At 39.0% G+C, this 13,652-nt stretch overlaps 1 protein-coding gene across 1 annotated transcript in view; it reads left to right on the top strand.

The window, feature by feature from the left end:
- Window positions 1-13,652, top strand: part of CAPS2 (calcyphosine 2) — an 80,294-nt gene that overhangs the window by 21,986 nt on the left and 44,656 nt on the right. The window contains 3 exon segments of the mRNA XM_006878179.1: window positions 2,097-2,216; window positions 9,533-9,600; window positions 12,907-13,023. Coding sequence (XP_006878241.1) covers window positions 2,097-2,216; window positions 9,533-9,600; window positions 12,907-13,023 — 305 coding nt within the window.

Raw genomic sequence — 13,652 nt, 5'->3', positions numbered from 1 at the left:
GCTGCAGGTTAATGTAATGTGCTGGATCACAAGGTCGGATTGATCTGCAAGGTCAAAGGTTGAAGTTCACCAGCCACCCTTGGAAAACCTAGATAGGGACAGGGATGCTATGAGTTGGAATCAATTTAATGGCATTGTTGGGAACTTATTGATATATATATAGCTGTTGTTAAGTGCTGTCGAGTCGATTACTACCCATAGCAACCCTGCACAGAGTTTCCGAGGCTGTAAATCTTTACGGGAGCAGAAAGCCTCATCTTTCTCCCACGGAGTAGCTGGTCATTTGGAACTGCTGACCTTGTGGTTCACAGCCCGATCCGTAGCCACTACGCTATCAGAGCTCAATATATATGTATTGGTATGTGTTTGTGTATGAAAGGGCTTCAAAAGTTCATGGAAAAATGGAAGTAAAATATTTTTTATTGTTTTGATTTAACTGTCTTGCACTCTATTTGTCTAAATTTTAGAGTTTAAAAATGATTTCTGACTTTATGGTGCCCCTGTTTTATTGTAAAACTGTCGTTATTCTAGGTGTATTTTCTGATTTATTTTGCAAGTTTTTTAAACATCAGCTGCTAAAATTGTTGTAATTTTATTTAATATTAACCCCAGTTACTGTTAAGTTGATTCTGACTCATTGCAAATACATGTGTATCAGAGTAGTACTGTGCTGATAGGGTTTCAGTTGCTATGATCCATTTTCAGATATAAATTGTCAAACCTTTCTTCCAGGGAGTCTTATTATTAGTAGCCACACTCTTAACCATTTGTACTACCTATGGACTCCTATTTAATATTAGGTATAAATCCACCAATAATAAATAGAAGAACAAAGTGAACTTACAAAGTTAACACCTTTTATAAACACACAGGAAAAGTGAATCTTAATTTATGGAAAAAAGGCTTAGAAACATAGTTTATGATACTTCTGGCCATAAAGAAGTGAGTACTTAGATATAGTTCAGTTACTTTCTATAAAAATAATGTATTTTCAGGGAAGCTTGGTGATTGCATTTACTTAGATTCTCTATAGGGAAACCGCCCCCCCCCCCATAAATTCCTAGTGTGGCACTGTAGGATAATCACTGGACTGTAAGGTTGGCACTTCAAAACCACCAGCTGCTCCTCAGAAAACCTATACAGGGTTGTTATGGGTTGGAACCTACTTGATGACAGTTAACAACAACAACAGTTATACAACAGCTATTTTTTTAAAACCCCATGAAGTAACTATCTAGAATTGATTTGAGATACCAAATGAAGAAATCACTGTCTTTCCCTTGTCTAAAGGGTTAAAAACAAGTTGGGACAAAATAAAATGTTTCTGAAAAATTCTTCAACCTCAACATTATGTAGAGCTTTACCTATACTTAAAGATAGCTATTTAGGAGTTCTGGTGTGGCACTGTGGGTTAGTGCTCTGGACTACAAGGTCAGTTTAAACCACAAGGCATGTGGTCAAGCTCACCAGCTGCTCCTTGGAAAACCTATACAGGGTTGCTACAGGTCAGAACTGACTCGATGGCACTTAAAAACAACAGCAACAAACATAGCTATCAATTTCTTTTATTTAAGTTGATATCTATGAGGGGGTTTCAAAAAGTTAATGGAAAATTTCATTATCTTTTTATTCCATTTTTCATTAACTTTTTGAAGCTCCCTCATAATGGTCAACATCTTTTTGGTCCTTATTTGAGTAAATTCTTCTTTAGGAAAACCAAATATATTTGTTGTTGATAATTGCTGTCAAGTTAATTCTAACTCATAATGGACCTGTGTAGGGTTTCCAAACCCTGGTGGGTTTGAACCTTGTGGCTATCAATCCAGTGCTTATTCTATAGTGCTACACAAAGACTCAACCAAGTATATTCATGGCGGTTATGTGCCGTGGAGTCAGTTCCGACTCATAGTGACCCTGTACAGGGTTTCCAAGACTTGTAAATCTTTACAGGAGCAGAAAACCTCATCTTTCTCCTGCGGAACTGCTGGTAGTTTTGAACTGCTGACCTTGAGGTTCGCAACCCGATTCATAACCACTACACTACCAGAGCTCCTTAAATATGTATATAATGATTAATTTATTGTTTTTATCTATAGGGTGGACAAGGTGAAGAAGCCATTGAAGATGATATTACAACTCTGGATAGAAAAGCCCTTTTACAGCAAGAGTATGTAAACAACCCTTATGCACTGCGGAGTGTAAGAAAATCGAATGCAGTAAGTTATCAGCATGTTTTACCTAATTATTTGATAAGTTATTTAGATAATTTGTCCTCCAAGATTTTACAGATTATAATCTAATAAATAATTTCAAGAATTTAATTAAGATATAGGTGAATATCCATCTTTGTGAAAAATGAGTCCCAATTTTTTAAAATAAATGACTGCGATGTGATAGATATATTTTATGAGGAAATATTATCTTGAATCAAGAAGCTTTGGTAGTGTAGTGGTTACAAGTCGGGCTGCTAACCTCAAGGTTAGCAGTTCGAAACTACCAGCCAGTCTGTGGGAGAAAGATGAGGCTTTCTGCTCCTGTAAATGTTTACAGCCTCAGAAACCTTATGCAGGGTCACTATGAGCTGTAGCTGACTCCACGGCACACCACCACCACCACTACCACCATCATCTTGGGCCATTAAGAGTTTATAAAATATTTTGCTTAAACTGTGAAAAATGTTAATTGGCCACTATTCACACTAGTGAGTTGATTTGATATTGCCCCTTCACCCACTCTGCTTCCCTCCCCACCCCACCCCAAAGTGACCTTGTTATTTTATTAGAAGTCAAACTGGTAAAATTCTTACCAGTTAAGGAATAGGCTAGGAATAAACTTACTTTTCTTCAGGAAAAGGAAAACAACAAACAAAAAACCTCTAGATCCCAATGAAACCATTATCTTTGAGTTGTTTCTGATTTATAACAGCCCTGTAAGACCAAGAAGAACTGCCCCATTTGGTTTCCTAGGCTGTAATCTTACAGCATCACACTGTCACATCTTTTACCAATGGACATACTGGTGAGTTTGAACCACTAACCTTTTGCTTAGCAGCTGAACATTTTAACCACTCTGCCACAAGGGCTCCTTAGACTGCTAATATTAGCTACATGTCTTATACAAAATCAGATTAGATTTGATGAGTATCACTTAGACCAATTCTGATACAAACAGATCATTACAGCAGTACGGTCCTGACTAAGCAAACAAAGCTGTATGAAGTTGGAGTCTACTGGCCAATGATCCAGGCATGGTGCTGTAGGATAAATACCATTTTCTTTTTCTTAAGATTTTATTGTGAATTGAGTGATAGTTTATATGGGAGAACATAGGTTTTACACCATCGTTTCATTGCAATGATTACAATCTCCTCCATGCATCATCATTCAACAGTATTTGTTTCTACTCCCTCTGTGGTTTTTTGTTTCTCTTTTGGTGTGGTGGGGGAAAGGATGTACAGAAAAACACTCCTGGATATATAATAATTTAAACAACCAACAGGCACATTCTGAAAGTCTGCCTCCTGGCTGCCAGCACTCAGTCTTTCTCTTTCCATGAGTCTAGAGTCCTCAGTTGCTCTCTCTCTCTCCATGTCCTCATCTCTGTCTCCATTTTTGGTGTTGCTGCTTCTCTGGATAGGGTTGCACATTCTGCTCATGCTCTTCTCCTTTGGTGGTCCTAAGGTCCTCTGTTTCTGGACTGTAAAATGAACTATTCCACAGTTTACTGATGAAGATCAAAGAGCACAGCCTTCGGTATGGATTTCATCTCAATGTCAAGAAAACACAAATCCTCACCACTGGCCCAACAAACAACATTCTCACCAATGGAGAAAAGATTGAATTTGTCAAGGACTTCATTCTTCTTGAATCAACTGTCAACACTCATGGAAGCAGCAGTCAAGAAATCAAAGGACATATTATATTGCATTAGGCAAATCTGCTGCACAAGACCTCTCAAAGTGTTGAAGATCAAAGATGTCAGCTGGAGGACTAAGGTGCTCCTGACCCAAGCCATGGTATTTTTAATAACCTCATATGCATATGAAAGCTGGACAGTGAATAAGGAAGACTGTCGAAGAACTGATGCTTTTGAGTTATGGTGTTGGAGGAGAATCTTGAAAGTGACTGGAGCTATCAAAAGAACCAGCAGATCTGTGTTGCAAGAAGTGCAGGCAGCAGCAGTGTGGCAAGACCTGGGGACTCTTGGGCCCAGAGTCAGTGACATAGCCATGGAGGACTGGAGTGGAGAGTGAAGTGTCCAGCTGATAAGAAGAGAGGGCATATCCATAAGAGCACCCACACTTGCAGATAATACCCACTTGACCTGGCTTCAATTACTGGATGATCAGAGCTCAACCAGAAGAAAGAAGAGGAGAAAAAGAGTAATCTGATACAATTTGATGAACTTGACCTACACCTATGGATGCAGTAGCTCAAAAGAGGGAACAAATCTTTATGGCAAGGATCATTCCCACTCCCCTCCCCCCTTACACAGAGTGAGACAGGGATGGGCAACTGGGACATTGGCTATCCAAAATGGGGGGGGGGGGGGGGGCGCTACAAAGGCAAGAAGTGACTGGCTTACAAGCTTTCAAGAAGAAACCTAGATCCAGGGGGTGTGGAGGAAGGTAGAATCTCCACTGAGTAGTATCTCAGGACTCATGAAAGGAAATGAGGATAGGTCTCTTTTGATACAATGGTGAATAATTGTTACCAGGACTGATTGTGAGGGTTGTAAATGTAGAAGTAGACATTTTGTGGCAAGGAGGGGAGTGATTAACTTTGCAGGCTAGGAGCGGAAATCCCTGGGACCATCAAGGGAGAAGAGCAGAGAGCAGGACCCTACCCAGAGAAGCAGTGATCCCCAAGATGGAGGCAGAGAGGACGACATGGAGAAATGGAGCAGCTGGGGACTCTGGACCCAGGGAGGGAGAGGGCCAGTGTGCTGATGACCAGGGGGAGGGGGGAAAGGGAGAACAGGCTTTCAGGATGTACCCTTTTGCTGGCTGGTGATGTGTGGAGGGGATTGTATCCATGGTAATGAAACAATATATGATAGGATGAATGTAAAACTAATGTTCTCCCATGTAAACTATCACATAATTCCCAATAAAACTTAAGAGAAAAAAGAAGAAGAAGAAGAAGAAGAAGTGCAGCCAGAGTGCTCCTTGGAGGCCAGGATGGCCAACCTTCATCTCTCATACTTCAAACATATTATCAGGAGGGACCAGACTCTGGAGAAGGATATCATATTTGGTAAAGTGGAGGGTCATAGAAAGAGAGGAAGACCTCCAACAAGATGGATTGGCAAAGTGGCAGCAACAGTGGACTCAAGCGTGGCAACAATTGTGAGGTTGGCCCAGGACCAAGCAGTGTTTCATTCTGTTGTACATGGGGTTGCTATGAGTTGGTACCAACTCCATGGCACCTAAAAACAACAACAACCTTCCCCCGCACACTCTTAAACTAAACTCCTTCTTAAAAACTTGTAAGCTAGTCACTTCATGCCTTTTTTGCCCCCTAGTTTTAGGTAGCCAATGTCTAATTTGCCCATCCCTGTCTACCCTCTATACAGAGGGGATAGGATTGATACTTGGTGTGAAGATATGTATAAGTCAAGTTCATCAAATTGTAGCAATTTACACTTGTTTCCTTTATCAAAAATTGTTTTTTTTAAATCTTCCTCTAGTTGAGTTCTGATTAACAAGCCCTTGAGGCTAGGTCAAATGGGTACTATCTGCAAGTAGGGCATTCTTGTGCATCTCCCTCACTTCATATCAGCTGGATGCTTCACTCTAAGCTCCAACCCTCCATGGTTATGTCCTTGTCCATGGGCTCAGGAGTCCCCAGGTCTCACCACACTTCGGACCAACCAGCAATTCCTCTTCTCTCTCTCATCTCCAGGTCAATGAGAGTCTATGGAATGTGGTTGAACTCAGCCTATTTCTTCATTGCTGCCTTTCCCTATCTTTCACTCGTCAGTAGACCAACATGGTCACCAGCAATCTTACATTCCTGCTTGTGTGTTCCCTTTGAGTTTCAGTCTTGGAGAGGGGTTTGTCCTGAAGGGACTTGATTGCTTGCTTGATGGCTCCCAGGCAAACAGCTTGCTTGTTCTTGTAATAGCCAATTAGACTGCCATTTTAGTTTTGGATTTTTTCCTGCTGATCTTTCTTCCAAGAAGTATCTTCTGTTGCTCTAGCTGTTCCAGGCTGATCTGCTTGTCCTTTCAAGTGGGAATGTCCCACTTCAGAAGGTTCTGGATGGGGGCTCAGGATTCCACCTAAGGTCTTATAGGCTGAAAAGGCTCTGCAAGAAGCCTATTTCACTGAACAAGTTCTAGAACCTGTTTTAGGTATTCCAGTCAGTTATAGGTTGAAGACTGGCTTACAAGTTTTCAGTAATCATGTTTCCCAATATTCCTTTCTATCCCACTTAAGTGTCTATTTTACAATAGTATACAAGGGAAACCAATAGTCATAAGACAGTCAAGCATCTAACATTATTTCCCCTCTTCATATTATGACTTGATTCCTGTATCACACAGCCCCATTTTTCCAAGGTTGAGCATACGTCATTATTTGCCACTGTCCCATTTAGACCATATAAACCTGCCTCAGTATTTCCCCATCTACCTTGTTTTTCCACCCCTCCCTCTTGTGTATTGCCCTCCCCAACACCCAAACTATGATGTCTATCCCCTACTCTGTGCTCTACTCTCCCTTCCTTCTACCCCCGCACCCCCCCCATAACCAGCAAATAATTTTTTTTTTTTCCTTTTAGTATGGGTATCGTTTCATAAACTTTTACAATAATGGTCTTATGCAATATTTGTCCTTTTGTGACTGATTAATTTTACTCAGCATAATGTCCTCAAGGATCATCCATGTTATGTGGTGGTTTGCAGTTTCCTTGCTATTCTTCAAGGTAGCATAACATTCCATTGTGAACACCATTTTTAATGCATTTGAATGAGTTAGAAAGTGCCAAAAAAAAGCATAAAGGCAGTGTCTGACCTCTTACTTTACAAAGTGGGGAGGAGAAAGTCACCATCATCAGCAGCCTAAACCAGGGCTGAGTCCTATGGGCTGAGGTCAGACATGCCTCCAGCCTTCTACCTTTTTTAATCCAATTTAACACCAACCATCCTGTGTGGCAGCTGCGGGTTAATGCACTGGACTGCAAAATCAGTTTGAACCCTATACAGGGTTGCTATGAGTCAGAGCCGACTGAACTGCACTTTAACAACAACAACAATCCTTCTCACAGCACCTTTTGCTCAGCAGCGTTCAATCATTCATTGCAATGGCCACAAAGAACTAACAAACCATACTCCTAGTTATGAAGTTTATTAGGGAAGTTAACAGGTTACAATGTAATATCAGAAATGTTCAGGATAGTTCTTTGGTTAGGACATCCTCTTCCCAGCCGTGTCTACAGGCAGGCCTCTTTGGTCTTCAACCCCTCAGTTGAGCAGCTTCTTGCTCACTTCCCTACTCAGGCAATGTTACAAACCTCCTTTTACACTGCTGATAAATGCCCAAAGGACATTTATTGTGCTATAAGCCTTGGCCCCAAAAATGCTCTGCTCTAGCTCTGTGGGTCAGCAAATCTAACTTCCCAATTGAGTGCGTAGAGGCACCCCACTCCATCAGTGAGCTTCCTGCCTAGAGGCACTTAACTTTACTTCCTTTATGTGCTGGGAAGCCCAAGGCTCTATCCGGTACTCTGGCTTTTGGTTCTGTTGTTGCTTCTCTTCTGGCGTCACAGCTTTCTGTCCCTGGGCCAAGGAGGTTCAATGTAACAGTAGCTTGGGGTCCAAAGGATGAGCTCCACTCCTGCCTCTTTCTTCTTGATGGTAGTGAGATTCCCCCATATTCTGCTTCTGAGATGTGTCATTTTATATCTATATCAGATTTCCAAGTTTTTACAATTACAGTTAACTCTGTTAATAATTACAACTGGATTATATAATCCTATCAGCATCTGCCCCCTCCTTCTTTTATCAAAACACATCAGCAAAAAGTTGTTTGGTGACACTATGGCTAGAAGATAAATAATTCACTGCCCTGTGCACACACATACTCAAATAGTGGGAAAACAGTTTAATTAGACTAGTAATTGAGAAAATTCTGCTGCACAGGAACTTTTTAAAGTATTGAAGAGCAGAGATGTCAGCTTGAGGACTAAGGTGCGCCTGACCCAGGCCATGGTATTTTCAATAGCCTCATATGGATGCAAAAGCTGGACAGTGAATAAGGAAGACCGTAGAAGAATTGATGCCTTTGAGTTGTGGTGTTGGAGGAGAATACTGAAAGTGCCATGGACTGTCAAAAGAACCAATAGATGTGTTTTGGAAGAAGCGCAGCCAGAGTGCTCCTTGGAGGCCAGGATGGCTAAGCTTCGTCTCTCATACTTTGGGCATATTGTCTGGAGGAAACAGTCGCTGGAGAAGGATGTCATGCTGGGTAAGGTGGAGGGTCAGAGAAAAAGAGGAAGACCTCTAATGAGATGGATTGGCCAGGTGGCATCATTGATGGACTCAAGTGTGGCAGCAGTAGTGAGGTTGGCCCAGGATTGGACATTGTTTCGTTCTGCTGTGCATGGGGTCGCTGTGAGTCGGTTCTGACTCGATGGCACCTGACAACAACAACATTACTAATGACATATATGTAAGGTCCTGGTGTGGTGCTATACAATAAGCACTGGACTCCTAATTGCAAGGTCAGCAGGTCAAATACACCAGACATTCCTAGGAAACTATACATGGTCACTAAGAATAGGAACTGACTTGATGGCAGTTAACAACAGCAGTGGCATATATGTATAAAAAGGATTGTCATTATTTTTAAATGCCATCTAACTCATAGCAATCTTGAGTAGTGTTTCCAGGAAATGCTGGTGGGTTTGAACCACCAACCCTACAGTTAGCATTCCAGTCCTTAACCTAGAGCACCAGACTAGAACCCATATAAAAAGGAATGCATTGTTTTAATGATGGGTGATATCTTTCTTTCTTTTTTAACCCTACATTATCTAATTTTGATGTAGGGCTAAACTGTTTAAATTCAACTTTAGCATCTTCTGTTGATGAACTGCAGTCCCTGGCCAGCACAATTAAACACTTGACTGTTGTAGCTGCTGTTAGGTGCCATTGAGTCAGTTTTGACTCATAATGACCCTCTTCACAACAGTATGAAACACTGCCTGATCCTGAGTCATACAACCCATTGTTGCCACCACTGTGTCAATCTTTGTAATTGAGGGTCTTCATGGTGTCCTTCTTCAGGGATTGGTCCTTTCTGAAAACGTGTTCGAAGTATAAGAGGTGAAGTCTTATCACTATCTTTTTGGAAACCAACTATGTTCAATAGATTAAATAATACTACTATAAAGTATTGTAATATTTTTATATATAAAATAAAATCATGTATATTCAAGATGGAAATTAAGAATGTTTGTGTTTTAGGACTCCTGTGTTAAGTATAATTTTATTCTTCTGCTTTATGACAAATGAAATTTTCTTGTCTCAGGAAATTGTGGCTACAGAGAAGAAAAAGCAGACTGTTACTGAGCAAGTGATGATAGACCACTTATCTAGGTAAGAATTAAGGACTTGTAGAGATCCATGCAGAAAGTTTTCATTAAATTTCTTTTTTAATTCATGACATTCGTATCAATTAATGAGTGACTAACTCAGAGATTTGAAAACATTTTCTGTTCACTGAACCCATAGTGTTTTCCATTTTTTCACAGCACTTCTAGGCCAATAAAATTTATTTAGTATTTAGGTCTAAACAACTTTATAGGTGTTTATTGCCTAACAACTTAATGGCTGCTAGAAATTCACATAGATTGAATTAGAAAAGAAAATGATTCTTAATTAACCAGAATTACCTAATGATGGGGTATGGTCACCTTTAGCACTGCACTATCTTTCAAACCTGGGAATCATTAGGATACTGCCACCCTCAGTTTGTTTTCTGTATTGATTTTCACATGACACTTGCTTCTTATCACAGCAACTACAGAAAACCAGCTTTGCAAATATATGACATTACTGAAGGAGCACAGCATGATCTCTTGTTGAAACTGTAAATTACCTTGAATTAATAGTTTTTGTGGTGGCAGGTAGATGTCAACTATTACTGTGTTTTTATCAAATGAAAAATAGCACCAATGCAGTGCCAAGACTTATTTATATGCTTTGGAAACTTCAAAACACTATGGGAATAAATGAAAGAAAATACAAATAAATGGAAATACATTATGGTCTTATGGATTGGAAGACTAAATAGTCTTAAAATGGCAATATTCCCTTAAGTGATTTAAAGATTCAATGCTTGTTAAGTGCCTTTGAGCCATGGCAACCCTTTATAGGATTTCTGAGGAGCAGCTGGTGGGTTTAAACTACCGACCTTGTGACTTGAAGTCCATTGCTGATCCTAAAGCACCACAATAGGTCTTTTTTTGTAGTAATGAAAAAGACAATTCACATGGAATTTTAAGGGACTGTGAATAGTGAAAACAATCTTGAAAAAGAGCAAGTTGGAAGACCTACACATCCCAATTTCAAAACTTATTTCAAAGGTACAGTAATTAAAACAGTGTGATTTTGGCATAAGACAAACGTCGAAAACAATAAAAACAGTAGAAAAGAATGGGAAGTCTAGAAATAGTCTCATTGATTTTTGACAAGCGTGCCAGAATATTAGGAATGTTCAAAAAGAAAATAGTCTCTCAACAAATGGAACTAAAAGAACCAGATTTCCACATGCAAAAAAAAAAAAAGAAAATCAACTTAACATGGATCAAAGAACAAAATATAGTACCTAAAAATAGAAAACTTTAGATGATAATATAGGTATAAATCTTTATGAACCCAAGGTGATGATGATGTGACTCCAAAAAGCACAAGAAACAAAAGGGGAAAATTAATAAATTATACTTGATCCAAATTAGATTTCTAAACATCAGAAGACACCACCAAGAAGATGTAAAGACAATTCAAAGAATGGGAAAAAATATTGCAAATCATGTATCTGTGAAGGGTATATCATTCTGAATATAAAAGGCTCTTACAACTGCAAAACAAGAAGAAAAAAGCCTGATTTTTTTTTTTTAATTAACAAAAGGCTTGAAAAGACATTACTCCAAAGATGATATTAAATGTTATTTCCACTCACCAGTTCTGACTTATAGCAACCTTAGGGTCTCTGAGGTTGTAAATACCTACAGAAGCAAAAGCCTCCTCTTTCTCCTGCAGTGAAACTGATGGAGTTCAACTGCTGACCTTGCAGTTACCAGCCCACTACTTAACCCACCACGCCACCAGGACTTCTTTCAATAGTCATTGTTGTTGTTGTTAGGTGCCACTGAGTCAGTTCCAGCTCACAATGACCATATGCACAACAGAACAAAACATTGCCTGGTCCTGTGCCATCCTCACCATTATTATTATATTTGAGCCCTTTGTTGCTGCCACTGTGCCAATGCATCTTGTTGAGGGATCCTCCTCTTTTTGACAGATCCTCTACTACTTCAAGCATTATGTCCTTCTTCAGGGGCTGGTTCCTTCTGACAACCTGTCCAACATAGGAGAGACAAAGTTTTGCCATCTTCGCTCCTAAGGAGCATTCTGGCTGTATTTCTTATAAGACAGATTTGCTTATTCTTCTGGAATTCCATGGTGCTTTTAATTTCTTCATCAATACCATAAGTTCAGTGCATCAGTTCTTCCTTATTCATTGTCAAACTTTCACATGCATATGATGCAATTGAATATACCATGGCTTGGGTCAGGCATATCTTAGTGCTCAAGGTGACATCTTTGGTTTTTAAGACTTTTAAAGTCTTTTCCAGCAGTTTCACCAATGTAATACTTGGAAGCAGAGAAATCAGAAAGATGTTTACTTTTCCTTTATTGACTATTCAAAGACATTTGACTGTGTGGATCAGAAAAACTATGGATAGCATTGAGAAGAATTGTGTTCCAGAACACTTAATTGTGCTCATGAGGAATCTGTATATAGACCAAGAAGCTGTTGTTCAAACAGAACAAGGGCATATAGAAGGGTTTAAAATCAGGTAAGATATGCACTAGGGTTGTATCCTTTCACTATGCATAGTCCCACACAGATAGTTGGCTGAGATAAGGTTTGTGCCTAGGCTGACTGTTCCAGAAGCTGTCCTCTAAACGACTACATACATACATAGACATCTATGCCTTTGCACATATTGTTCCTCTGCCTGGGCTACCCTTACTCCTGCTCTGAGTGCTAACTTCTACTGAGACTTCAAGAGTCATTGCAGTATCAATCACCTCTTCTGAGATGCCTTTGATGGACACTTCTCTTTCATGTTTTCCAGAGCATCCTCTTCTACATTCTCTCTTTCAGTTTCTATTGTGGTATTTACCATTTCATATCGAATTTATGTGATTTGTATTTTACCCCCATGTAACATCAGAAACCAGAAGAACATACATATTTCTTCCAAGATTGGCAAATGAAGAGATGATGTTCTTAACTTTCCAAAAGATTTCAATTTATTTTTAGGTATGGAAAGGAGTTCTGGTGTGGTGCTATCGGATAAGCACTGATTTGCTAACTGCAAAGTTGGCGGTTCAAGCCCACCAGCTGATCTTTAGAAACCCTATACAAAGTTGCCATGAGTCAGAACCAAGTTAAAGGCACTTGACAACAATAAATTATGGAAGAAATAGCCATGGATACTCACTTTTTTATGGACCATATTTTAGTAATTTATTTATATCTAACCAAAAAGTTAACTCTGATAGTAGTGTCAATTTGTATTTGCTATATGTGCCTTCCCAACTGTCTTTAAATATGAGACTGCTAGAGCCACACATTATCACAGTGCTCAGACTTTGTGTTTTCCTATATAGGGCTGTAATCAGTGATCCAGAACAGAATTTAACCAATGAGAACCAAAGTGCTTATATCCTTCAAGATCCAAAGATGGCACCTCTTCGGTTTAGGAAAAGAACATTACATGAAACAAAGTAAGATTTTAACTACATAAAGAAAGGATGTAGTACATTATAAATGTATTTTTAAAATGTGCTTCTGTGTTTAACTGAAAGGTGTTTTTTCTGATGTTGCATTTTTTTCTATAAAAGATAGGCAGAAGTTTGAAATTCAGATTTAAGTTCTGTCACTTTAAGATACTGGGATGTGATTTTACTCTCTTTGCCCTCTAAGTTTTTCATTTGTCACTTATGAGTAGCAACTACAAAATTAGGAGATAACACATTTAAAAATATATACCATAGTAACTAACAAATTTTTATTTAGATAATATGAGTACAGCCAATAGATTGAATCTTATTAATGCAATGGATGAAAAATTACTATCATTTGCCTTTTTTTTTTTTTTTTTTGCAATTTGCTTTGGGGCTTTAAAAATCTTTAACACTCTTATACTGCATACTTATACTTATACTGTATAAGACTGTTAAATTCCTCAAAAGAATCATGAACAGTTGATGGAAGATCTACCAGTTCCTACAGAAACCTATTTTATTTATAGACTTCGGTGATTGCCAAAGAGTATTTTCTTCTAATTTTTATCTCTGAGTTTCATTTTTTTTCCTGGAACCTTTAAATATTTAAAGGCATCTAAACTTTCTTT

Source organism: Chrysochloris asiatica, unplaced genomic scaffold (assembly GCF_000296735.1).
Source record: "Chrysochloris asiatica unplaced genomic scaffold, ChrAsi1.0 scaffold00170, whole genome shotgun sequence".
In the NCBI taxonomy this organism is placed as follows: Eukaryota; Metazoa; Chordata; class Mammalia; order Afrosoricida; family Chrysochloridae; genus Chrysochloris; species Chrysochloris asiatica.
The sequence above is the reverse complement of the archived record's forward strand: the minus strand, read 5'-3'. Positions and strand labels throughout refer to the sequence as shown.